We start from the raw sequence: 27,384 nt of genomic DNA, 5'->3' as shown, positions 1-27,384 counted from the left end.
AAATAAACCATTCAGTTAAAACGTGTGTTGTAAAGGTTGTTGTATACCGTTCTTTACATGTTTTGAGCATCCGTTTTTAGCACCACACTACGGAGATTCATTCAGGGGTGGAGTTATTTCCGATTTCCTTAATGCCATCACTCCTGATTGAGTTCCGCGTTAATGAGACACATGTAGAGATCACACATTACACGTTGAAGTCTTGGATACATTCATGGCAAATCCTGATAGATATTTGCGACCAGAACCCTTTTGTGAGCAGCTTTATACCTTCATTACACTCTGAACATTTATTCAAAATTCTAGCAAGAATTCTAATGCATTTTTTTCAAGCCATAAATACCAGTGATTAATTCATTTGCCTGAACTGATAAGCGCAGCTGTTAGTGGTCGTGATTCCTTTCTGATGCCTTTTAGCTTGACTTGCCTAGTCAGCCGCGATGGAAGTGAAAAATTCGGCTGGTTTCTCTAAATTATCGGCATTATCTCAACTCATTTTTTCAGAAGTCGATCTCAGAGGCCAAATTGTGATAACACAATGACCTCTATTCTTGAGGATAAAGAGGTAAGAGAGTAACTTAGTATGATATAAACTTTAGTTACAAGCATGCTAATATATTGTGGCTCACTTTAGTATTGGAACGACGCATACCTTATTTTCCTTGTTACTATTAGTGAAAATTATTTCAAATTCCGCTCTACTTAAAAAACCTTGTCTGCCTTCCAAATCATGCTGTAATTAAATCATATATATGACTTTTGCCTTGATATAAAACCTACTTGATCTATCACCAGAGATCTATCACCGTAAAGTTTGAGTGCTGAGTACTAAACTAGTTTTATACGGGAACTTATAGTATACGATCTTTATTTAGTACATGGCACTTTATCAATCCACGATTCCACTTGAACCTATACATGAAGCTCACACATCTAAATATTCAAATATCATTCGTGCTAAAATTATATAATTGTAGACTAGTTTTTATGTTATTTTTGCGCTGTGATAGCCGGACATCGGTGAACCTTGCTTACTAGTGATACATTCGTGACTGGGTGCCGGCGCAGTGAGTGCGTATGACACGATATTGGACAAGGAAGGCTAAAATTTGGTCATCATAGCTCAGAAAACAAAGTATACGAGATCCTAGCTATATTTTTTGTCCGAAAAATTTTTTTTTTCTAAATAGTACTTTAAAACGTGGTCCGCTTACATGAAGGTGACTGGCTTTTGCTGACTTATGCGTTAATCTTGCGACAACTCTTATGCATAGCCATGCATGCATGAACTTCCAAAATAATTTTTTAAGCTTGCACATTTATGCGTGAATACAGCTTTGGATAGTGCTATAAGAACCTTTCTTTTTTCAAGTTTGTTTTTGGGTAATTTTTCCCCCGCGCTATTACAGTATGTCACCTTGACTCAATTCACGTAGATTGTACAGGTTCATGTTGTCGGACAGCACAAATGGTGTCGCAATAACTTCAAACGCCCACAGTACTGATTTTAATTACGATGGGAGCTAATTGTTTATCATACTATGATCAAAGTTCGTCTTCCTGTTTCCATATCAAGACATGTACAATACTAGCCACGTAGCGTATGGTACAGAGTAGATTTTTGTCACACTTTTGGGTTTAGGTGCATAGCTACGAATATGTTAAGCTACGGTGTAAGATCGAGGTTAAACCAGAAGTAAAACGTAATTAAGTAGTAAACAGAGTATTGGAATGTTGTGCGAATATCACCATCACCATCATCATCATCATCACCATCACCATCACCATCATCATCACCATCATCATCATCATCATCAACAATCCTCATCGCCATTTCTTTATTACCGGAATCATTGGTCATGATCATCATTGATATCTTTATAAATCAATCTTGCAAAACATTCTTTAGCAAACAAAACATGTTTCAATATTCTGTTATGCAGAAAAACAAACAAACACGATTCTGGCCAAAATTTTATTCCAGGCCTAAGTATTTTTTCAGCTTCGATCGGTGCTACTTGAACAGCACCATCATCCCTGAATTTTTTTATTTTTATTTTTGGTATTTCGTAATGCTATTCTGAGTCAGATTCTGTTCTGATTGAAAACTGTAATTAATCATTTACGTATACGTACCCTTGAAGGCCAAGTCTGACGGAAGGTTACACAATTTGTCATCACCAAAGCGAGTGTTCTGCAATGGCGTGTATCCTCAGTCACAGATGAAAAAACTCAAAACAATGGTGAGTGTCTAATTCTATATTTAGCTTCTGCCTTAGTATTTATATATTTTTCAGTTTCTATATTGCTCACTGACAGACCTAAACGCGTCTTCCATGCTTTTTTGTGTGGCCCAACGACTTGAATGATTCAAAACAATATTTTATGTTATCAACACATGTTATATTATTTCAATCAATTCGACCAAAATCATTCCAGAACTTTCTATTTCGAGGAATAATAATGGAAGTAACCGTTACGTGACGTCATGATTACGTATCATTGACGTCAAAGTCAACAGACCATATCATAGATGTTTCAAAACAGATATGCAAATATAACTCTCAGAAAATGGTATTTTTATTCCGCCAAGCTCTCTAAGATTGTGCAAAAGTGTAAGTGTATTTTTGCCTCGTCTGAATAGGATCCTTTGAGATGTTTTCTAAAAAAATAAAAACTGTTCGATCTTTTGATATCTTGAACGACGTAACCAGATTTTCAAAAAAAAAAAAAGAAAGAAAGGAAAAGGAAAAAAGAAATTTTTTTTCTAAAGCTTTGTCCTAAAGAAAGTAATTATAAATGTTAGTTTTTCAAAGTATTAATTTTAGTAAAAAGCTATCGTAACAGGTTCGAAAATATGTGCATTTACCATCTTTGTTTTTTTCAGTTTTGCACTTTATTTTGCATATCATAAAGAGTTTTGCACATCTGCACACATATTGTCGTAAGAAAAGAGAAAGAGGATTTTTTTGTTATAGCTTGGATAGAGTGCAAAACTGTATTTTATTTTTATAAGGAAGTTGTTCGATGTTTTTTGAAAGCAATCTGTTAGTGCACCTGCTTTGCTGATGAATTTTTTAGAATTAACCTAACTGCTGTCTTTTAAATAAAATTGCAAGTAAGAATGAAAACAATAGTTCAAGGAAGATCCGAAAAACTTCAACTAAACTCGGCTAGAACAGTTGGAAACTCAACTTACTAAAAACAGTTCAAGAAACTAAAAGTCCGATAAAAACTGAAGTAGTTATTTCGCAAGAAAAAAAGTGTGAAATGGTACAAAAATAATGAAAGTAAGTTACCAATCCAGGGGGGAAAGATTCGTGGGAGCGTAAAAATTCCTTGTGATAAATTTAATTGGACACGACTGATCACGTGACAAGCGGTCATGGCCGACAATATTCAGAATGTGGCTGATGACTGAAGTGATATATCAAGGAAAATGTCCCATTGGAGACGCTCTTATGATTTTACCTGTACATCGGACGAAAATGAGTTAGATTCCTCGGACGACAGCGACTCAGATGGAGCATTTGAAGCTCCAAAACTCTACCACAGACGAAAGTCAACAGCGGCTGCAGTAAGCGCAAGGGTAAGTCTTAAAGTCAAGTCGTGCTTGAAGCAAAACTTGCAGAGCTAAAACTGCTGTGTTTGCTTACTAACTATCGCTTCAAAATCGAGGATTTTGGTTTTTCCATAGAGTGGTTAGCTCACTGTGGGATTGTCGATGCCTTGATCGGTGTAAGTGAGAATCTAGGTTGCGAAAACCACACTTGAATATTTGATGATTCGGTGGATTGCTCTGCTGAATGTTTACGAAAAATCTTAAATAAACATAGCTGGTTGAAAGATAATAATAGAAAAACCTCCAAAACTATACTTATTTTTACCTTTATTAATATATCTAGGCATGACTAAAAGCAATTGGAAGAATTCTTTGTAAAAGCGTTGTTCTGCAACTTTGAATTGATTGTCCTTTTACGATATGACACACAAAAACTTTCAATTCAGTTGGAATTTATCAGCTACAATTTTTAAAAGCACTGATAAATCTAAACTAATATTCGTTCCTTTTTTTTATTTCTTGTAATTTTTTTCTTTTAGCAGTTTATTACATAGTATATGTCTAAATGAGTGGCACTTTATAATTCTTAGTTCTCCCTAAGGCTCAAATCCATCTTTACAAGAGCTTGATTTACATCCAAAAGCTGAGTTTAATATTTCGGTTAATATACAAAGTCTTTTGACCCAAAAATCGATTCGAGCAGAGGTTAGTCTTGTATTTCTATTTCTAGTTTTCCTTTTTGCTTTTTGTTATTCTATAGGACATATTTTCCAGGCGCAGTTTTATTGCAAAGTGACAAAATCTAGTTTTGCATATGAATATGTTGTTAGGTATTTTTCCCAATTTCTACTCGCTCGCTTTATTTGGTCTGCTGTTTTTAATCGCACCGTTATTTCTATCGATACTCTAAGAAATCCAGTTCACTTGCTATTTCGTTTGGCTCTAGTTTGACACGCTTTCAAGCCCTGAGTCTGTTCTATTTTCTATTTCCTGGTGAAATTTGAGCACTGCTTCTTTTGCTGTTGGCTTGTACTTTCTCGTGAAGAATCAGATTGTAATTGCGCTTGGAAAGACGAAAACACCTGCGACTTGCCTTTTTGCGTCACAACTATTCATGACTAAATATGCATTTTCTCAAGGAATTGTCAAACTACAAAAATTCTACATTCGTTGAATTAATTATCGATGTGGTGACACTGGATATTTTTGTGGTAAGCCTTGTCAAATGAGCCCCAAACGAACGAATGGCTCTGAACCATTCTTCATATAGTGAATATCTTTAGCCATGGTAGTTATTATCAAGTAGCTTTACATTTCTTAAGCTTTACTCAACCTTTTATTGTACTGTGGTAAGACCACCTATAAGATTATGGACAGTGAGGTTAGAATACAAATACTTTTATACTAAGCTCATTAGCATAAAGAAAAAATGTTTCCCATTTTTCATACTTAAAGCATTTAGATACCACTTCCCATTTTTTCACATGGATTTTTTTTAAAATGATGGAAGTTCAAATATAAAATCCTTTCTCTTGTAGCACTGCGTGAAGGAAGGACATTTGCTGAAGCAGTCTGGTTCATTCCAGGTAAGACTTAATTTACTTTCATGTTATTCCGCACTATTTTACTCACAAAAAAATTTCAAAAATCTTAATCTTATTTTGAACAATATCTAGACACATTTCCTCAAATCTAATCACGTTTTCTGCCATTTTTCACAGTTCTCGTTTTACACCTAAATTATGAATTTTGGGTATTCAATCAATTGAATCATTTCAGACATTAGAACACATATATTTACTATGCATGTGTATGTTATTAAAAATATTTTTAACTGAAAAATATTTTTCACTGTTTCATTAGTTTTTCCGATTTATAATGATTAGAATGTGGAATTAATCTTATGCCGTAATATTATTTCTGGCAGCGAAACAGGATTAAGTAAATAAAAAATTTTTTTTTTACTTTTCAATAATTCAAATTACATTTTTCTTTCGTAACTTGTATTTTATTTCAACTTATCCAATCTTGTTGCTTTTGTGAATGTAGCTAATATTATCATTAAACTCTTCTCTTGACATTATTTGTTCAACAGTTACAAATCTCTTAATTATTTCTATTTCTATCTGAATTTTCAGAGGTGGAAGAAAAGATATTTTAAGCTCAGAGAAGGAAAAAAATTATTTTATGCAAAAAACAACAATGTAAGTGTTTTTAGTAATTTTTGTTGTGTGCAAGTGTTTTTAATTGCATACTGCATCTAAAAAACATGTTGACTGTAGTTATTGGGATGCAAATTCTTCATAAATATTCATTCATCATCCATTCATTCATGAATTGAGACATTAGTGAATTTTACTAAATTGCAAATATATATTTAGCAGTATTAATGAAAAACTTAATTCATTTCTTAAAAAAACCTAAAATTTTATCGAACCTCTGGGCTTATCTAAGCTTGAAAAAGACACGGCTACCTCACAGATCAAATATTAGAGTTTAGCTGGGATCGGAATAGAGTATAGTGTGAAAATACTGTATAGTGGCGCATAAAGGAAAGTTAGGAGAAATGCCAGTTACTATCAGTGTGTTTTCCTATCTTCTTGAGTGCTTTACTATTCACCTTGTCTCAATTTTATGATAAAAGTAAAAGTTCCATTTTTAATTTTAAAGTTCAGATCTATACATGACAGCATTGACAGTCAGAATGTAGAGGTAGTGTATAGTGAACCTCATGGAAGAGCCTTGTACGGGGAGTGATGGTTGTACTGTAATATATAAGTTTTAGATTCCCTCTGTCATAGGGTTCCATGAGAACCTATATCTTGAAGATAATACTTTCATGAATAAAAGCAGTATTAAAAATAAAGCTGTTGGTGAATAGTCTAAATAAAATACACACAGTAAGAAATATAACAACCAGCAGTAGGCTTAGAAACTAAGCATGCAAATTTTGGCAAATTTATTTTTATTCTAGGAGTGTTAATTTAATCATGCTGCAGATGGTGAAACTCTGTCAGCATGACAGTCTGTTTTTATAGTAAAATTATATGAGGGCCAGTATTGTGCAAATCAAATGAATGTAAAGTCTGGTACGGAAGCTGAAAAGTCATCCTCTTACTTTCTATAAGTAGAGGGAAGCACGGGTGGTGTAGAGGTGTGAGCGTTCGCCTCTCATCAATGCGACCCGAGTTCGAGTCCCACCGGGTTCGGTGTTGTATATGAGTAGAGTTGTTGGTTGGTTCTCTCCTGTGCTTTGAGGGTTTTCTGGGTTCTCCGGTTTTCCTTCCTCCGCAAAAATCAACTCCTAAATTCCAATTCAATCATAAAATGAGGGCCACAGGTTTGTTAGCCACTGGCTATTAAGTGCTACCCTCATGAAAAAAAAAAAGGACAGAGGCTTTGCTCATTATGTTGATTGACAATACATTTTGTACCTTGCTTTAATATAGGTATATGTGTAGACTATTCAAAGTTTTGTATATACAAGTACTAAAGGCCATAAGGGCCGAAGCATTTATTAGTGTTATAAAGTTTGGCCAGAAAGTTTTCAGACTTCCTTATTTATAGGAAAAATGAAAATTTGGGAAAAATTCATAAACATAAAAACAATAATTATTGTCAAAATTCTTCACTAGGATAAAGTTTGACCAGCAAGTGTTTAGACTTCCTTATTTGTAGGAAAAATGAAAATGTGTGAAAAATTTGTAATAACATAATATTGTCAATATTCTGTGAACTTAGACATTTTAATGGCTTTTCGTAAAACTTAGTTTTTTACTGCTGTCAATCAAAATGATGTAAACTTCTGATCTGAAAGTGAATGCAAATGACAAACTTTTGCTTAATAACATGTTGGCCTATTTCACTTTTGATAAGTCGATTAAGTCTGGGCAACGTTCTTATGGTTTTTGTTCAAAAGATTACATCATTTTGATTGACAGCAGCAGGAACCGATTTTACCACAAGCCATTGAAATGTGTGAATTGAGAATTGCATGACCTCAAAATGTATAATTTCTTGAGTACTATTTTACATTGGGAGCAAAATACATAGAAAACAATAACAATTTTGGTATTCGTAAATAAATTTAGAATCATACCATAATAAAATGCCACCTTGAATCAATAAAACTAAACTCATAAATCTCTTTTCTTTCTCTTAATACAGCAAAATACCATTTTTAATGAAATTGATCTTCAAGACGTTAGCGTAGCAGAAACTGGCATCAGGAATGCCAACAACAGTTTTACAGTAAGGTTTAATTTTTATCTATAAGATATTCTTATTTTGGACATTGAGTTAGATCAGTATAGTAATTATGTATTCACCCTGCTGGCTAGAGGCCCAGTTGTTGTAGTATTAATCTATCTTGTTGGGGATTGTGGATTTGACTCATGGTGAGGCCAAATTGAAAGGCCCTAGCATGACTGAGAGAGAGAGAGAGACCAGATGGCCTTATGTGATGGTGGTCCAATGTATAAAGATGATTAAATCCTTGTCCCTATGAGTATCATCATCATCAATGATATCACCATCCACAGCAGCAATATTTCATTGTTGGCATCATCACTTCTTCTTTCTTAGCTCCTCAAGAGTATTATTTATTATTTATCACCATTATCATTGTTATTATCATCATTGACATCACTGTCAAAATCATCATCTTTATCCATCATCATCATCATCTTTATCCATCATCATTATCATCATCTTCATCCATCATCATCTTTATTCATCATCATCTTCATCAATCATTGTCATTATCTTAATCCATCATCATCTTTATCCATCATCATCTTCATCAATCATCATCATATCTTCATCAATTATCATCATCATCTTTATCCATCATCATCATCAACTTTATTCATCATCTTTATTCATCATCATCATCGTCATCTATCAACATCAGCACTATTTTAATCCATATCCAACCTCATCATCATCATTGTTGTTCATTACAACACCATCATCATCCATTATCAACATTATCATCATCATTGTAATCTATTACCCTAACATCCACATCCTTTATCAACATTCATCATCATCATCTACTGTATGATCATCTATAATCATCATCTATCATCATCATCATCATCATTGTCGTTATCTGCCAATATCATCCAACCATCATCATCATCATTTTCACCTATCGACATCATCAATACATCTATCAACATCATCATTATCCTTTCAACATTCGTCTTTAACTCCTTGTCATGCATTATCATTTTCATCCCCATCACTATCAGGCACAATCATTACTGATTTTACCATCATTGATGCCAATTCAAATGTGTGTTATATTTCCCCTGGGATAGCTTCGTATATCAGGCTAACTTTACAATGTGTAGTTCCAAAAATTATCCATACCCCCCTAACGGAGGAATTTCTTAAAGACACCCCCTACCTCCCGGAAATTCCAATTTTCTTCCATACAAACTCTGTAATTTTTGTTTTTTCTCTGACCCCCTCACTCTTCGGAAATTCCAAATTCCTCTGTGGGGTGGGTATGGATAATCTCTGGAACTACACAATATCATAAATATGTATACCCAAACAAAAGAAAATGAAATAAAGGCAGTTCCGAATTTTACAAACCTTCACCAAAGGCTTGAAGATCTTACAAAAAATACTCTCAAAGAAGAAAGCTCTTTTTGATGTTGGCATCGCCATAATATCAGCTTTCTGTTTCAAGCACATCTGTAATCTGTCTTACTTGAAGACTGGTTTTTAAATCCATTTTTGTTATCACTCTCTAAAGGTGGTGGTCAGATCAAAAGATACCACAGCTGTGAAAAACATTTTGTTCATCATCACTTAAAAGAAAAAAGGAAAAGTCAAGTTCCTGCAGGCTTATTATACCACCATGAATTCATGTCAACTGTTATACTTTACTACCAATTAGTCCAAAACATGAAACTAATCTTACGTTTTTGGCGGTTTTTAATGCTTAAATGATGTTAGACATTTTGTCTGCTTTCTATAATTTTATTAGTGTACTAGTAATAGACTGACGCTGTTAATTGCCTTTTGCTGATGCCAAGTTTTCCTTCCTTGTACTATTTCTTATGATAACAAGACGTATGTCTCAGTGTCGTTGTTGTGTTTTTTTATGTTTATGATAGAACAAGGGTTTTTAGTCTTTGCGCTAATATTCTTTACATTATTTATTTTTGTGTTTGTTTTTCTTATTTTAGGTTATTACTCCTTATCGTAGTCTCGTGCTTTGTGCTGAAAGTAGGAAAGAAATGGATGAATGGTTTGGCTGTCTAAAAGCTCTTTGTAACCGAAGATCGACAGTGAGTATTTTATCTACAGAGACATGATATTCTATGCTATTGTCAAAGGAAGTTTTTCCAGGAATATTGAACAGGGCATGAAAATATTCAAATGAGAAAAAATAGAACTTAAGGGTATATCAGTCAAAATAAAGGCCAGAAAAAGGTATTTTTAGGAAGAAAAAATAACCTAACTGATAGAAAAGTCTGTCTTTTTGAAGTCACTGGATTCAGGTTAAAAACTATAGTTCATATCATGAAAGCCAACAATACTATTAATTTATTAAACAATTTATTGAACTTTTTATCATACAATTTTATGATTTTTGAACAAAAATTTTCTAATATTTTCACTTCTCTTAAATTACAGACATCTTTTTTGGTTGGATTGTTTGTTTTTAAATTCAAGTGTAAAAAATGGATATTTATAATCAGTAGTATACTTCAGAATTTGTTTGAAAGATATTTGAAAAATGAAATAGATATAATAATTGCTTGTCAGTGAGTTGACTTCAAAGCAGAACAGACTATACCCATTTAAAGATAAGGGAAATTACGTAATAATAAACATTATTATGATATACAAAGGTCCGAAAGAGGCCTACAGGCTGGATTCATATAAAAGTTGTTTGTTTTGAGGTTTCCTGTATTTTTATTTCTTTTAGCAATCAGATATATTGGACCAGCTGACAGGCACACACAACTGGTACTCCTGTGCTCACTCCAGGCCGACATTCTGTAATGTGTGTAAAGATATACTCTCTGGTGTTACTTCGAAAGGATTGTCTTGTGAAGGTTAGTTTAATTCAACACAATGAATGGGAAAATAAATGGGAGAATTTATGGGAAATTTCCTTTCTTGTCATAATCTGTTCTAAGTGATATTTTATCTTGACTGAAACCTCAATTTTAAGATAGAAGGATAAACTTTGGACATCTTAAATGTTGGTAAATTGTGAGGTACTTAAAATGAGAAATGTGTATGTTCTGTGGGAAGGCTCATGGAAGATCAATTGAAATAGTAGTTGAGACTGTGGGATCATATTTGAAGCACTGAGAAAAATACGAAATATGTTTGAGTGGAGATGTTGTCTAATGCATCACTGTTATTGAGAGTGTATTAACAACATTTTTTCCCATTTGGTGGCCTGGAAGTCTATATTTTTGATAGGAAAAGTGACAGATTGTTTTGCAAATTTTCTTGATTCTGATTGGCAGGCATTTCTTCTTAGATCAGCTGGTTGGTTGACTGATGGCCTAGCTAAATGATTGGTTTTTTGGTTGGGCCGATAAATGAATGGAGGAATGAATGAAAAAAATGGAAATTGGCAGACTGGCTAACTTATTGGCCAACTGATGGACTAACTAAATGATTAGTTGTCTGGCTAGGTTAGGCTGCTGAATGAATAGATTAACAGAGGAATGAATGAATGAATGAATAAATGAAAATTGACAGACTGGTTTCTTTATTGGCCAACTGTTGGATAAAATGAATGTGTGGTAGTTTGTTGGTCCTATGAATGGGAAAATAAAGTGAATGAATGAATGAAAATTGACAGACTGATTGCTTTATTGGCCAACTGATGGATGAAATGAATGCCTCTTTGCCTGGTTGGCCCTCTGAATAATAATAAAAGAATGAAATTGAATGAGCAAACTGTTAGGAATTAAGCATAATGATTGCTCTTTAGTTTGCAGATTCAAAGTTCATAGACGATGTGCTGCCAAGGCTCCAAATAACTGCAAATGGACAACTATACAGTCTCTTAAAAGAGAAGAGTTGGAGTTTGATGAATCTGACCCTGTAAGTCGGTATCTTTGGATCATTTTTTACCGGTTGGGCTTCCTGTGGTGCCCTTGTCACACCACAGGGAGCCCAAACATAAGATGTTAATCTGTTAACCATCCTAGAGATGAATGCGTTTGGACTTCCCTAAGTTATCCATTTCCAATTTAAAAACCTCTCCAGAGCTACTAAGGTTTTCGTTATTCTGCAAACCCTGTATTTGCTGCTTGATGGCAGGAAGAATGCAATCATTTTATTTGAGAAAGAATTCAATGCCCAAGAGCAAAAGGAATTTATTGTTCTGCCATCTAACCACAGGAAGCCCAAGCTGTATTATTGCGCCGGCACGTGATGGTGCAAAACCTCTATTGTTATTTTTCATGAATTATTCATTAGTTTGATGATACATTTACATTTGTTTCCTTTAGATGTCGGTACCACATCAGTGGCAGGAAGGTAACTTAATACCAGGGTCCAGGTGCAGTGTTTGTGATCGGCAGTGTGGAAGTAAAAGACGATTACAAGACTTTAGATGTTTATGGTGTAATATGACAGTAAGTATAATAAGTACAAGTATTCAAAAATAATAAACGCAGTTCGTAAACTGAAGGTTTTACTTGACATGTTTTGGCAAAGCGTTTTCCATCTTCATAAGTACGAAGTTGATTTTTTTTATTATTTCCTCTAAATATTCAAACATAACATTGATTTATTTTTAGGTTCATTCGGCTTGCAAGCCTTCAGCAGCAACAAAATGTACGCTTGGTGAAAACGCATTATCAATTCTTTCTCCACTGTGCCTGGAAGGACCAATGGGACCAGGTCGATTAGAGGTATGTTATTCCTTTTCATTTGTTTTTTTTTGTTCGTCTGTTTGTCTGACCGTTCGTTCATTTGTTTGTCCGTTCCTTTGTTTGTGTGTTTGTTAATTCTTTCATTATGTTCTTTTGTTTAACAGGCATTTAAACCCACAGGTTTAAGTCCGTTATTGGTATTTGTGAATTCTAAAAGTGGTGATAATCAAGTAAGTCTTTAATACTGCAAATATTTTATGCAAAATTCATAGTTTTAGAAAATATCCAAATTCCTTTTGTAGATGAGCAGAGTAGGGAATAAAGTGGTATTAAACAGAGTTGAGGAGAATTGCGGGTATTTTCTATTACTCTTTTGTTTTGGGTTGAGAACTTTTACTGCTCATGTAAACCAGTCATAAATCAATGGTTCAATCCATCAATCTTCTTTCTCAGGACTTACAATGAATCCTGAAAGTCTAATAGATCTATTTAGATTGGGTGTTTGTTTTGCCCATTTCAGACCATGTACCATTTCTTTGAAAATAGGATTCTTTGTTTTATTTGCATCCAAACAAAGAAATGATACTCAGGGGAATGACACGTGGTCTGAAATGGGTAAAACGAATGCCCAATCTAAAGAGGTGTATTAAGTTGATATAGCATTGCAGTTATCCTATAGATGCAATCTTTCTTTTTGCTTTTCAAGGGTGTTAAATTTATTCGAAAATTCAAGCAATTATTAAATCCTATTCAAGTGTTTGACCTTGGAGTAGGAGGACCTCAGCAAGGGTATGATTTCTGTCTTGATGTACTGTATTCTCTTTGTATTCAAGGGAATCCAACCTTTGTTGTGTTTTGATTATTCTGTGTTGATTTCTGTTTCAGGATTCAAATATTTAAACAATTCAGTCGGTTTCGTATATTAGTGTGTGGCGGAGATGGATCAATAGGATGGGTCATGAAGGAAGTGGATAACATGAATTTAACTAATAAAGTGAGTTTTGCTGTCTTACTTACATCTTACATCTATGCAACACCTAGAAATTTTGCAGTATATATCATCATGGTCAAATTACAACATTTGTGAATTCTTACCCAGCAACTGCTATAAATACTTATGTAGAACTTATTATTATTATTATTATTATTATTATTAATATCATTATTCATTTACATATCTATCTTTTTTATATTATTCTTATTAGCTATAGATTTTTATGTTGTGTCCTCAATTAGCTCTACAGCTAAATATTTTGACTCATTAATACAGTGTAAAGTTATTATTATTATTTTATTTATTTATTTATTTATTTTTATTTCTATTATTATTATTATTTTTATTATTATGAATTTAATAAACAGTATGCATTGTGGTCTATGCCATCCATGCAACCCTAATAACTGTATCACTCTAATGCTGCAATTGCTCTTAATTTAGGTTCAGATAGGAGTTTTACCTTTGGGCACTGGGAATGATTTATCAAGAGTTCTTGGTTGGGGAACAACATTCACAGATGACAGTGCTGTTCCTCAGTTCTTACAACATTTAGAGAGAGCTAAAGCACTTATGCTTGACAGGTAAACATCAGTTGAAAAAAATTATGATAAAAAATGTAATGCTTTTAGCATTTAGTTAGGGTGTAAAGCTTTCCCATTACAGACTTCATATCATTCCCTATTTAAAGGATTTTTTTGTTTAATGGCTGCACCTGAGAAGACACATGAATATAAATACAACTCAAACAAATAAGTTTTTTTCTCAGGAGAAGGTCGTGGGGTTCCGAAATGGAAAAACATTACGCAAAACTGTCAGGAAAGATTTGGAAGCATTGTTTCCATGTGTCTTTGAAGCATGAAATGTTTCTGCCTCACAGCAAAAACATTTTTCGTGTCTTGGAAGCAAAATTTGTTGCACGCAGCAGTGTTTCGCAATGTAAAACTGGGAAACATTGGGGAAACATGCAAGGGGTAAACATGTTTCCTCGTTTGGCCAGGGCCTAAGAGTCTTTTTTGCAAGGCTCCACTTAAACAGGGCTTCTGACAGGATGCAGAAAAAAAATTGAAATTATGCGGGATTTTTTTCCAGATTATGCGGAGAAAATGGCAAATTATAAGGAATAGGATGCGGGATGATGTCACAATCGAAAAAATTTCTGAATTTTTTTTTACAGGATTATACACGTTTTTTTAAAACTTTGCTTCTTTATTTAACTCCAAACTTTGTTTAACTAAAGTTTTACGCAATTATTTACAGTTTTACATTGATTTTGCTCCTTCATTTGACACTGGCCTTGTTTATCTCAGGTTTTTAATCCACACATGTAATCGTGGTGTTTTTCATTACACACTGACGTATGATTCAATATACAGTTTAAACGCTGTTTATATTGCTGGAAAGCTATAAAAAATCCGTAAATTCATCAAAATGAGAAAACATTATAATACATTTCTTCTTGATTATTTAGTTTTCTTTAGATTTTTGACGAATTATGCGGGATTTTGCCGGATTATGCGGAAATCGTTAGATTGTGCGGAAAATGGCGAATTATGCAGGTCCGCACCCGCGCATCCTGTCAGAAGCCCTGCTTAAAATACCACTTCAGTGAGACAGGTTCTGACAGCTGTTAAGTCATGAAGTGTTGTCATTAGATGAGAATTTCAGGTTCTTTTGTTTTTTGTTTAGGTGGAGCATCATGACACAGGAATGTAACCCTACTCTTCCTCCATCAAGAAGTTCATCTATAGAAGGACTTGATTCTCCTGTAAGTTGCTCCTGTAGGTTTGACTTGGCAAGTTCCAATTCATGCCAGGCATTGTCCAATGAGTGGCCATTATTTTAAGCCCTGAGTTACAAAAATTGTTTGCCAAAAACCTTTTTTGGAAAGATAATTATCCAATGGGTTATTGTTGCTAAGGAAATGGTGACTGATTCTTGATCAATGGTTTGCTACCTTTGTTTAACTTTTATTCGTTGTTTTTTAAGTAGGTTGTTTGCATGATGGCATCATTTACTACCACAACCCAAATTTGTTTTTGCTCATGAGAATAGTAAGAAAATTGGTGCTAATTAACTAAAGAAAAAAGTGTGCAAGGGATTCTGGTAGTGGTAGGCTAATAAATGAGGTTATAACGAAAGTGACCTATTTGCATTCGTCTCGAAAAACAAACTGAGCAAACTAGCACCTGCTACATTGTTCCAATGAATTTTAATATTTGTACCGCACACAAAATCTAAATGCACAACACAAGTTAAAAATTAATTTCATGTCTTTTTCTTTCATTAACAGATACCTTACCAACAGGAATTTGACAACATGTACATGTTTGAAAACAATGTTGCCGCTCATCTTACTCGAATATTACACTCAAGTCAGCATCACACTGTTATATCATCAGCAAAGTAAGCAAAACCATCTCTATTACTACTATCTATAACCTCTCTTCTTAGTATCCCAATGATGGGGTGTTGGAGAGGGGGAGGGGGAGGGGGAGGGGAGAGGGGGATTTTGGTTCATTCCCTTGAGTATTATACAGATTTGCTATTACTACTATCTATAACCTCTCTTCTTAGTATCACAATAAATCTGTGGGGTTTTGGACAGGGGTGAGGAGGGGGGAGGGGAGAGGGGGATTTTGTTTCATTCCCTTGAGTATTATACAGATTTGCATTTGAAGATAAATTATTTAATATCAAAAATTGAGGGAATGACGAATGGTCTGAAATGGAAAATGATGATTAAATCAATTGCTGGGTTTCAATCAGACGATGAAAGTCTTTGAATTTCCTTTTATGATCTAGCTGGTGGTCAAACACTTACCACCATGTGCTGTCAATTAGAAAGAATTGAATTAAAAATTTGTGATTCAGCTGTTGAACATTCTGCACAGAACAGTAAATAACATCAAGTCAAGCCCAGCAATTGTAAAGTAATTTGGGGTATGCTAGCTGTACTGAACAGTCCTTGTCATTATTTTCTCCAGAGTGTTATGCGAAACTGTCAAAGATTTTGTCTCCAAAGTTGGAGCAGCTTCAGCAAGTTCAGATCCAGAGGAAGCAAAAGAGCCAGGGTCACTGGCACAAAAAGTGAGAAAAATGAATGAATGAATATACTTGACTGAAGGGGAATAATGGAAATTATAAAATAACTGTTATAAAGCCTGTGTTCTGATTGGTTGGGAGCGAGTGCTATATGAGAGCACACAGCACATGCGCTCACTTTCAGTTGCGTCATTCCTATTCAAAATAATGGTTATTGTAATATGTATTTTATAAAAGAAATACTTCCATGTTGTGTGCAGTTATAAATCGCATTTGGTTTTTTTTTTCCTGGTTCTCTGGTAACCCTCTCCTCCACAAAATCAGCTTCAAAATTACAATTTGATCTTAGGAAATATTCTTGAAAGGGCCAGGCTCATGCCGAATGCCGAGCCAAAGCTAACAACATCAAAGAAGACTGCCTTGTTATCCATTGTTTCAATATTAGGTTCGGCTCAGGTGAAGTTTGACGTTTAACCTGAGCCTTAATGCCTCATATCTCTTCTTGGACCATAATGCAAGTAAATATTGGTTGTGATAATTCCAATGTTTTTGAATTTCAGTGTGAAATACTGAATGAAAAGCTAAATCTTCTACTAAAAGCACTGAGCATAGAATCAGAAGCCTCACCTCCCCCAGCAAAAGAAGAGATATCAGATTTGTCAGAGAATAACTCTGTCAATAATAATGGAAAGACACAGAAAGTGTTTGTTCCCCGTGAAGCTTTGATGTCACGTGCTAACAGTCTGAAAAAAGCACTCAAGCAAATAATACAGCACACTGAAACAGGTAGGGAGAAAAAAGATGGATGGATAGATGGATCTGAGAAATAGTGGAAAGGAGGGAGAGGGCTGAGAGGGAGAGGGAGAGGGAGAGGAAGAGGGCTAAGAGGTGAGTAGATGGAAATATTTTTTTTAATAGGTTGAGCCCTATATAAATTATTATATTATTTAAAATTAAAAATATGAATGGATAGATGGATGAATCAAAGCTGGATGAGTAAGTGGGTTGAAAGATCCATAATGGATAGTGGAAGGGATAAAAGATGAAAGCCCAAACAGGGTGGAAATATTTTTCAATAGGTTGAGCGCTATATAAATTATTATTATACTATTTAAGATTAAAAATGTGGGTTGATGGATGGATGAATCGAACGTGGATGAGTAAATGGGTTGAAGGATCCATAATGGATAGCGGAAGGGATAAAAGATGAAAGCCCAAACAGGATGGATGAATTGAAGGATTAAACATGGACAAAGGAATAAATAAATGGATGAGTAGGGAGCAAAGATGGATATACAGATGAATTTGAGTTTAGTTAAATTTTATATATGTAACTCTGATTGTAATTTCAAGTTATTTCTAAATAAACAATTGTAACAAAGCAAAAAGAATACCAGGTGAAGGGGAGTTGGATAGACAGACCGTCAAATAAATGGACAGACAGACAGACAGACTGAGAGAAGGACAAGCAGACACATTAGATGGATGAATAAAAAGATTGTCATTATCTTGAATCATTTCTATTCATATTCACAGCTGTAGATGAACAGAATGCTCGAACAAGTCCTTCAACATCGTCTCTAGCAAAAGCCATAGTAGAAGGAGCAACGGCAGCTGCTGATGAAGTAGTGACAACCTCTTCATCAGCCCCTGTTTTAGAATCTGTACTAGAGAGTACAGCGGATCAGGAACTAGAATCAGGTATGTGGCTTTCGATAGCAAATATCGTAATGCCAACGATTGTTGATCACATGGATAGCGTGCTATCGAGTTAACCCATTAGCAATAAAGAGGGTTGATCAATATCACGGTAATTACCGATCAAATAGGTCAGGCCTGCTGATGACCAAAGATAATGCTAGCTTAATCACCAGAATAGCGTGTGATTGTGATAGTGTGTGTTTAACGTATATAGGTGGCTAGCGGGCAGACAACAAAAATATGGAAACTTTGGCTATCGTAGACTATTTGCTGTTACACAGATCTACATTACACAGTGTAAATTTTCCTAAATTTCATTTAACCACATATATTAGTGATCAGTGAAATTAAATACAGAAATAGGAATGAGTTAAAAACAATTGTCATCTTACAGGACCTGTTTTAAAGAGGTGAGATGGGGTTACTGAACATCCAGCACCTCTGGAAGTACAATACTAGAATTTAATACTCCCAAAATGTGAGCATTTTCAAAAAAAAAAGAAAGAAAGAAAGAAATTAGGAAATGTTTTACAAAAATTTGTTTGACTCATTTTTGCTAGAGCTTCCAAGCTATCTTGATGTCAATCCCATAGACAAGCTACTATCAGAACCAGACAATGACGTAGCAGTTGACATGCAGGCCTCCAATAACCTATCAGCAGCACCAGTCAGTCGTAGTGATGCCAGATTCTTGAGCCGAGGTAGCTCTTACCCCTATCAATATGAGCCATCTTTCGATGACCTTCTAGCAAAGCAGAGCAGCAGTAAATCTACTGTACAGTTTAATTCCTGTATAATATCCAAAGCATTTCTGAAGGACAGACCCAAGGATAGTATTGTAGGGTCATTGATAGGAAAAGCACTGCTTGCTAATGCAGATGCTTTGTGTGCTGCAGCTACTCCTATGATGAATACTATATCAGATGTGTAAGTAATTATTTTGGCCTATGACATTTTTGGGGGGGGGGGGGGAGGGGGCAGGGGGAGGAAGATTAAAGGGGCTGAATGCAATTTGTGAGAGTGTCCTATGCAGTTTCCTATTTCACTTTACGTTAGTCAGTGCATCAGACTGTTGTGCAGGCAGCCATGGTATCCATCCTAATTTCTCTCCTTTTATTTGGATTATCTAGGGATGGCTATAATGAAAAATGCACCATGAATAATTACTTTGGTATTGGAATAGACGCCAAGATCTGCCTTGATTTTCACAACCGGCGAGAAGAACACCCAGAAAAATATAGGTTGGTTACCCTGTGGTGCATTTATTATCCCTGTTTTATGCCCACAACCAGATTTTCACCCCAGGGAGTTCCATAAAGAAAGCCTTATTGTATTTCCAATCCAGTTCAGATATATTTTTCTATTTAGCAGTGTAATTATCACTAAGAATACTGTTTTCCTTGAATATCAGGAGTCGCAAGAAAAACATGATTTGGTACGGCTTCTTGGGAGGAAAGGAGTTCGTGCAGCGAACATACAAGAATTTGGACCAGAGAGTCAAACTAGAGGTAAGCACAAGGCAAATGGAATATATCTTTTTTTATTTAATTGCTCAACATTTAGAAGTCCTCATTACAATCAAAACTAAGCAGAAACAAAAAAACAACAACAACAAATAAGGAGAGAAAAAAATAAAATTAAAGAAGCTGCATCTTATATTGTTTAATTTGTGTTTTTTATTACCAGTGTGATGGAAATAGGATATCACTACCAAGCTTGCAAGGCATTGTCGTCTTAAATATAACAAGGTATCTGTAACGGGAATAAAAGGGACTAAAATCAACATTACAAGAGAAACAATGTTTTGATGTTGGCAATGAAAATGGGGATGATGCTGCTGATGTTGTTTGATGGTGATGCTGATAATAATGTATTGATGATGATGATGTATTGATGATAATGATGATCATAATGTATTGATGATGGTGGTGATGATGATAATGTATTGATGATAAAGATGATGATGATGATGATGTTTTGATGATAATGATGATGTATTGATGACAACGATGATGGGGATGATGATAATGATGATCATAATGTATTGATTATGGTGGTGATGATGATAATGTATTGATGATAAAGATGATGATGGTGATGATGATGTTTTGATGATAATGATGATGGTGATGATGATAATGATGATAATGATGTATTGATGATGATGATGATGATGATAATGTATTGACGATGATGAGGATGGATAATAATGATGATGGTGATGATATTAATGATGTACTTGATAAAGATTATAAGAATAGTGATAATGGCGTAAATAATAGTTACGATGATATCATTGTGATAGTATTGTGATTATGATAAAGATGTGAAGTGACAGTAAGTTGAAGGTGGTGGTGACAACAAGATGCATATATCCTAATATTAACACATCTTTACATTTTGTTTCCAGTTACATGGGTGGAGCCAACTTCTGGGGCGGATCACGTGATGACGTAGGTTTACCAGGTCAACCTCACTAACCACATTCCTACAGATCATCCACTCTGCACACACCCAACCATCCATTCTCCACACCAACATCAACATCACTGCCATCTCACCTTATCATCTGTCCATGATCTTTAGTTTCGCATCATAAGACTACACTTTTTGTACTTCTCACAGTACATGATTGTGCTTTGTGTCTTTAGGGATTCACGCAGCCTTCATTTGATGATAGTTTCTTGGAAGTGATAGCTGTGCTTGGGGCGCAACAGATGGTAGGTACCTTTATTTATCATCAACGAATCTATAAAAAAACAAGGGTAGCACTTAATAGCCAGTGGAGGGAGGAAAACCAGAGAACCCAGAAAACCCTCGGAGCACAGGAGAGAACCAACAAACAACTCTACTCACATACAACACCGAACCCGGCATGACTCAAACTCAGGTCGCATTGATGAGAGACGAGCGCTCACACAGCTACGCCACCCGTGCTTCTATATGTAACCAACAGGGGCGTAGCGAGGACCTAGGAGCTGGGGGGGCATTGATCTTAAATTTTAAAAAATTACTCCTCCCCAATAAAACAAATAAACGCTCAAACAAAAATTTAAGAAACAAACATTATTTTATTAACCATTCTTAAATCTTAGGTTGTAATAATTTATTTTCCTCTTTCGTTTCGGTTTAATATGTTTTTTTGTTGTTCTTTTTTCAAAAATGTTTTTTTTCAAACATTTTGGGGGGGGCACGGGCCCCCCCCCCCCCCCCCCCGTGCCCCCCCTCGCTATGCTACTGGTAACCAACAATATAAGGTTAATATGATATTCTAGGATAGCTGTTCCTGAGAGCTGTTAAGTCTTTAATATAATTTATTTCATTTGATCAGGGGATATCTAAAGTATTTGGAGGGATGCAGCACCATCGAATAGCACAGGTAAAACCAAGGCAGTTGTTCTTGGCTAGCCTCAGTTTTACGTGATTTTCTAATAATAGCTGTTTAAGAATAACAAGATAAGCACACTTTATGGCTTTCTTGTTTGTAATATTTCCAACTTCAAGATTAATGCCTTCAAATTCAACGTCATTTAACTTGTCATCACTGTTCTTTTTCTCCCTTGTAGTGCCGCGTCGTTAAGATTACCATAACTGGTGAACCAATCCCCGTACAAGTAGACGGTGAAGCCTGGATGCAGACACCTGGCTACATCAAGATTGTACAGAAAAATAGAGCGCAGATGTTGGTTAGAGATAGGGTCAGTAACTTTTTGACGTAAGGTTGGCCAAAGGCTATGGGATCCCTGTGGATCAAGTACCACAGGGATCCTGTTAAGATAAAATACTGTGTTGGCTGACTCAACACTACACTCAAACACACACAGCTTTTGATCTTCTGTTATTACTATCATACCGATAAGCAGTTAGCTCAGTTAGTTGAGCATCGGACTTTCATGCTGGAGTTGTTGTTAGAGTCCCGGACCAACACTCAGGGTCTTAAAATAACTAAGGAAAAAAGCTGGTTTTGTATGTTACATCTGCAAATGGTAAGACTTTCAAGTGGCTCAAATGACCATTTTAAATGGAGGTCCCGTCTCTCCACACTTCAACATTACTAACCAATATCGGAGGGACGCAAAAGAACCACTGAGTACGTAAAGAAACCCTGGCAGTGACCATCCTCAGTGCCTACTCCTCATACTAACCACCTCTCATGATTGTAAATTGCACTAAAAAGTAATCTGATATTCACAACTCAAAGTAAAGCCCCTTATATTATATCCATAATATTATAAATCATAAGTCATATTTATCTGTCAATATTGGGAATTATGTCCATTGTGTAGTTCCAGAAATCATCCATACCCACCCCACAGAGGAATTTGGAATTTCCGAAGAGTAAGGGGGTCAGAGAAAGAACAAAAATAATTACAGAGTTTGTATGGAAGAAAATTGGAATTTCCGGGGGATAGGGGGGTGTCTTAAAAAATTCTTCCATAAGGGGAGTGTGGATAATTTTTGGAACTACACACTATTAGCATGCTTTCATGTTAACATATGTTTTCATATGTTGTTGTAGGCTTTTGAGAACACCCTAAAACTGTGGACGGACATCCAGCAAGAAAAGAACGCACTGATCAATGATTTTGAGAATGAGACACTGAAGTCTCTAGCCGTAGCCATTACTCCTCTTATTCAGAGGTAATTAAACATGCTGTTCTTGCACTTTACGACATTCACACAATCCGGCCGTCATCATCAAATCTGATGATCACATTATACTTTGCTTAGAGGAGTTTTGCAATAAGTATTAAATTTATATTATTAATTATATTATTATCATTGTCATTATTAATTATTAATTGACTTAATAATAAATATTAATTAAGTACTAAAAGTAAACCAGTAACTACTGGTGTTGTAAAAGCTTTGATGTTGTAACCCAGTAGTTACTGTGACTGTAAATGAATTTTTGTAAGCCAGTAACTACTGGTGTTGTAAAAGCTTTGATGTTGTAACCCAGTAGTTACTGCGATTGTAAATTAATTTTTGTAAGCCAGTAACTACTGGTGTTGTAAAAGCTTTGATGTTGTAACCCAGTAGTTACTGTAGTTGTAAATGAATTTTTTGTAAGCCAGTAACTACTGGTGTTGTAAAAGCTTTGATGTTGTAACCCAGTAGTTACTGCGATTGTAAATGAATTTTTGTAAGCCAGTAACTACTGGTGTTGTAAAAGCTTTGATGTTGTAACCCAGTAGTTACTGCGATTGTAAATTAATTTTTGTAAGCCAGTAACTACTGGTGTTGTAAAAGCTTTGATGTTGTAACCCAGTAGTTACTGTTATTGTAAATGAATTTTTGTAAGGCAGTAACTACTGGTGTTGTAAAAGCTTTGTTGTTGTAACCCTGTAGTTACTGTAATTATAAATGAATATTTGTAAGCCAATAACTGCTGGTGTTGTTAAAGCTTTGATGTTGTAACCCATTAGTTACTGTTATTGTAAATGAATAAAAATCTGAATAAAGTCAAGTGTTCATGGTTCGAGTGCCTTCACTCTAATTATTAATTATGTTTTCTTTTTTCCCCCACAGTGTGCGAGAAGCAAGTAAATACAGCCCTGAACTTGAGGAAGACTTATTCGAGTGGTCCACAATGATAGAGAGACTTCTACCTGATAACAAGTCCCAAGAGGTGAGTTATTTTTCCTTGGTTTTACTACTAGTTAGTTTTCCATCAGTTTTACTGATGTTCTTGTGTTTTTTTCTTTTCCTTCAGAATCTTAGCCGCACTCGAGCAGTGGACTTCCTATCAAATGCTAAAGCCTTCACTCAAGAGGTCATTTGGTTCTTGAACGAGAAGCTGCAGTCCTTAGTTCCAGTAAGATACATCTTCTCCCCTCCCCTCCCCTCCCCTCCCCTCTTGGGAAACCTACGCACATCAAACCACAGCTACCCCAGTCCAGTGAAGACTGAAGAATTTCTGACCACTCCGTGTGAGTGGGCAATATATGACATAGTGACTTTAAAATTGCTTGTTTTCTAAGCCAATCAAAGGGATAAAGTACATTCTCCGTAAACAATAGAAGCCATCGTGTTTGATTATAATCAAGGCTTGGAGCAGCAATGAAATATTTACTCACTAACTCATACTCTTACTAACTCATATGTCCCATGTATAAATATTTGAAGTAAAATAAATTCTCGTTATTTCAGCCATTACGAGAAGATAAATTGACATCCATTACTACAGCACTGAATGCAGTTGAACCAGAGCTTCTACGAGCGGTCGATGTTTGTGGCTTGCCTGATCTTGATGATGAGGTTAGTTATATGTAGTATATATTCCCATAAATGTGTCAAAAGATAATGTCAGATGCTGGAGGTGATGACATTAGAGGCCTTGTAGTGACGTAAGAAGCCTTCTAGGGATAACGTCAGAGGTTGGTCATTGATAACGTGAGACTCTCCCAAAAATACTCAACTAAAATACAGCTAGTAAACATAATAAATAATGAACACGTGTTCTTTAGAGGGACAAAGCGACGAATAGCAAAGGCAAGAGTAAATTCTCGTTTGGATTGTTGAGGTCGAAGAAACCGGAAATGACGAAGGCTGTCACTGCACCAGCAGGTACTGGATTTATTTGTCTGTCTGTCTGTCTGTCTGTTTATCAGTCTGTTTGTTTGTCTGTCTGTCTGTTTGTCTGTCTGTTTGTCTGTCTGTTTGTCTGTCTGTTTGTCTGTCTGTCTGTCTGTCTGCCTTTTTGTCTGTCTGTCTTTTTGTCTGTCTGCTGGTATATCAGTGTCTTCTGCACTGTCTGTTTCTGCGCGATCCACCCCCTCCCCCCCGTTATTTATCAGGCATCACGACATAGGCATAGTGATATTACACATCAGTCTACAATGTGTATCTGAATATATTGTTTGATCATCAGGACGCATGATCCAGTACTGGGGAGTTGAAGAAGTTGGCAGATGGTTAGAAAATATAGGACTGGTTGAATATCGAGACTTGTTTGCCAGAAATGACATTTGTGGTAATGAACTACTCAATCTTACTAGACCCGACCTCAAGGTAAGAATAGATGATGATGATGATTATGATAATGGTGGTGGTGGTATAATAATGGTGGTGATGGTATAATGATGATGGTGGTGGTGATGATGATTATGATGATGATGTTGAAGGTGGTGGTGGTGGTGGCCATATGCATTCTTACCTAAGTTCAAAAAGTTTACCTAGTTCGTAGGTACGTTTTTTGAACATGTTCAAAATTCTTACCTAGACATAGTAAACTTTTTGAACATCTAGTGGTAGTGATGGTGATGGTATAATGATAATGATGATGATGATGATGATGGTGGTGGTGGTGGTGGGGATGATGATGATGATGGTGGTGGGTGTTGGTGGTATAATGATGGTGATGATGGAATGACTGGATGAATAGCTACTCTGTAGAAATGCCACTGTTAAATCCCATTAATTTATTTATTTTATTATTTATTTTTATTATATGATGGTGACGATGATTCACTTCACGTTCTCTTATCGTAATTCAGCAGTTGGATACCCTTACTAATTCAGTGAAACAACCCCCCCCCCCCCCCCCCGCATCTGACTTTTGCAAAATGCGTAAGTTAGTACATATGCTAATACTGAAGGTATTCTACGAAGGTATGAGGGATTAAATTCGAATTCGATATATCAGCTGCATGCCTTATCGAGTAAGTTTGTAAACCCTTATCGGCTCTCCGCCGTGCATCCTTTAGTGATAAATCCTATTAGACTTTAGATTTTTACCATATTTTTGATGGATTTTGTCCTGGCAGGACTTGGGGGTCACCAAGGTGGGACACATCAAGCGGATTCTTCACGGCATCAAACAGCTCTGTGGGGGACTGTCACCAAGATCAGCTGCAAAAATAGAAAGAACCTCGAAATGCGAAGAAAAGCCTTCCAGATCTACTTACCTCGATAAGGAATACAGCCACTAAACTAAGAATTATTCCATCCACTCCTACTAGTAAGTTGGCTATCTTTGCAACACGATCAAAGCAAGCACTGAATCTCATCAAATGGGAAACTCTAGTTATTAGAAGAAAAACCCCACAAAAAAACTCCTGAAGATATTTAAGCAAATGTGGTCAAAAATATGAATATTCGTCCTTCATCAATGGGATAAGGAAAGAAGTATTCGAGACAAACTACTCCATACCATACCCAAGAAATTCGACAACAAATCAAGAGAAAAAGATATTTATGGTTATTAAAACCACCTCTTTTACAATAGTTCATATTATCAGCGTAATACAATTAACGATGATTTTCAATTTTAGAATCAATAGACGTACGGAAATTCACAAATTTGTATCATTAGAATAAGTAGGCGGGTCGATTGTGGCTGCCCTGACCCTCCAAAGAAATGTAGACCCCCAAAATAGGGGTCTGAAAAGTGGTCTCTTATGGGGGGAGAGGATAGGGCGTGGCCTCGCTAGAATTTTTCAACTTGTACTTAATGTTTCCTCATTTCAGACCACCACGAACTCACCGCATTGAGATTTTATTTCTTTATATACTGGTTGCATAATTACTTCCGCCAACATGACGCTTGCTTTGGACACATTTGAGAAGGTAGACGATTTCTACCGTGTCAAGAAATCTTCAAGGGAATAACACGTGGTTTGGAATGGGAAAACATTGCGCCCAAATTGAAGAGGTCTATTTTTTCACTCATTTTGACTCAAAGTTGTTCCACTTCACGGTAAATAATTTCCTAAGTTTAGTCTATCTGGCTAGACATTGTCAAGTCCCATAAGAAGGAAACTGTAAACTGATATGAAGTGGGGGATACAGCGAGAAAAGATGAATGAATCCATTGATCAAGCGCCAAACTAAAAATCTTTTCAAAATAATCGTAGCATTGGTCATTTCTCCAAATTCAAGCAGGCTGGACCTGTTTGTCTAGTTCGTCAAGTTTTTCATAACCTATTAATGACAATACTACAAGTGAATTTTTTAAACGTTGAAAAATAACGCAAATACAATAGTGATCAATGGAAAAGAAAATATTATGATGTTCGTTCGTGTGAAGCACAGGTAGAGAGGACGTTTTATATTCTTCATGTTTAGTAGTTCAGTTTCTTGTGTTCTTCGGTCACTATGGTTATTTGTATTTTATTCGTACATTGGTATTCTTGTATAATTAAGTTCGTGCAACTGACGAGGTTTGTTTGGCGGGGGCCTTAGGAGTATAGTTTATCGTTCCACCCCCCCCCCCC

The 27,384-nt window shown here is 35.6% G+C and overlaps 1 protein-coding gene across 2 annotated transcripts; it reads left to right on the top strand.

Moving 5' to 3' along the window:
• The first annotated feature begins 179 nt into the window (after window positions 1–179).
• On the top strand, window positions 180–27,384 carry LOC116291646 (diacylglycerol kinase delta). Of its 2 annotated transcripts, XM_089032394.1 has the most exons (34): window positions 180–565; window positions 2,145–2,243; window positions 5,101–5,148; window positions 5,701–5,766; window positions 7,730–7,813; window positions 9,766–9,867; window positions 10,512–10,641; window positions 11,538–11,650; window positions 12,061–12,186; window positions 12,352–12,465; window positions 12,591–12,656; window positions 13,133–13,215; window positions 13,312–13,420; window positions 13,865–14,004; window positions 15,110–15,188; window positions 15,714–15,826; window positions 16,408–16,510; window positions 17,026–17,251; window positions 18,002–18,166; window positions 18,727–19,093; window positions 19,297–19,407; window positions 19,578–19,674; window positions 19,853–19,914; window positions 20,577–20,619; window positions 20,818–20,886; window positions 21,498–21,545; window positions 21,733–21,864; window positions 22,686–22,807; window positions 23,699–23,798; window positions 23,883–23,984; window positions 24,320–24,427; window positions 24,637–24,736; window positions 25,041–25,180; window positions 25,936–27,384. In XM_089032394.1, exons 1-34 carry the CDS (start codon window positions 539–541, stop codon window positions 26,098–26,100), a joined length of 3,759 nt encoding a protein of 1,252 aa, XP_088888520.1. In that variant the 5' UTR covers window positions 180–538; the 3' UTR covers window positions 26,101–27,384. The 2 variants fall into 2 exon arrangements, with proteins under 2 accessions (XP_088888520.1, XP_088888517.1); XM_089032391.1 differs by lacking the exons at window positions 180–565; window positions 2,145–2,243 and adding an exon at window positions 3,364–3,589.

This window comes from Actinia tenebrosa, unplaced genomic scaffold (genome assembly GCF_029948245.1).
Source record: "Actinia tenebrosa isolate PJP-AT-01 unplaced genomic scaffold, QUT_ActTen_1.0 PGA_scaffold0__85_contigs__length_37466705, whole genome shotgun sequence".
Classification (NCBI taxonomy): domain Eukaryota; kingdom Metazoa; phylum Cnidaria; class Anthozoa; order Actiniaria; family Actiniidae; genus Actinia; species Actinia tenebrosa.
Note: the sequence above shows the minus strand (reverse complement) of the source record. Positions and strands in the feature narration are given on the sequence as shown.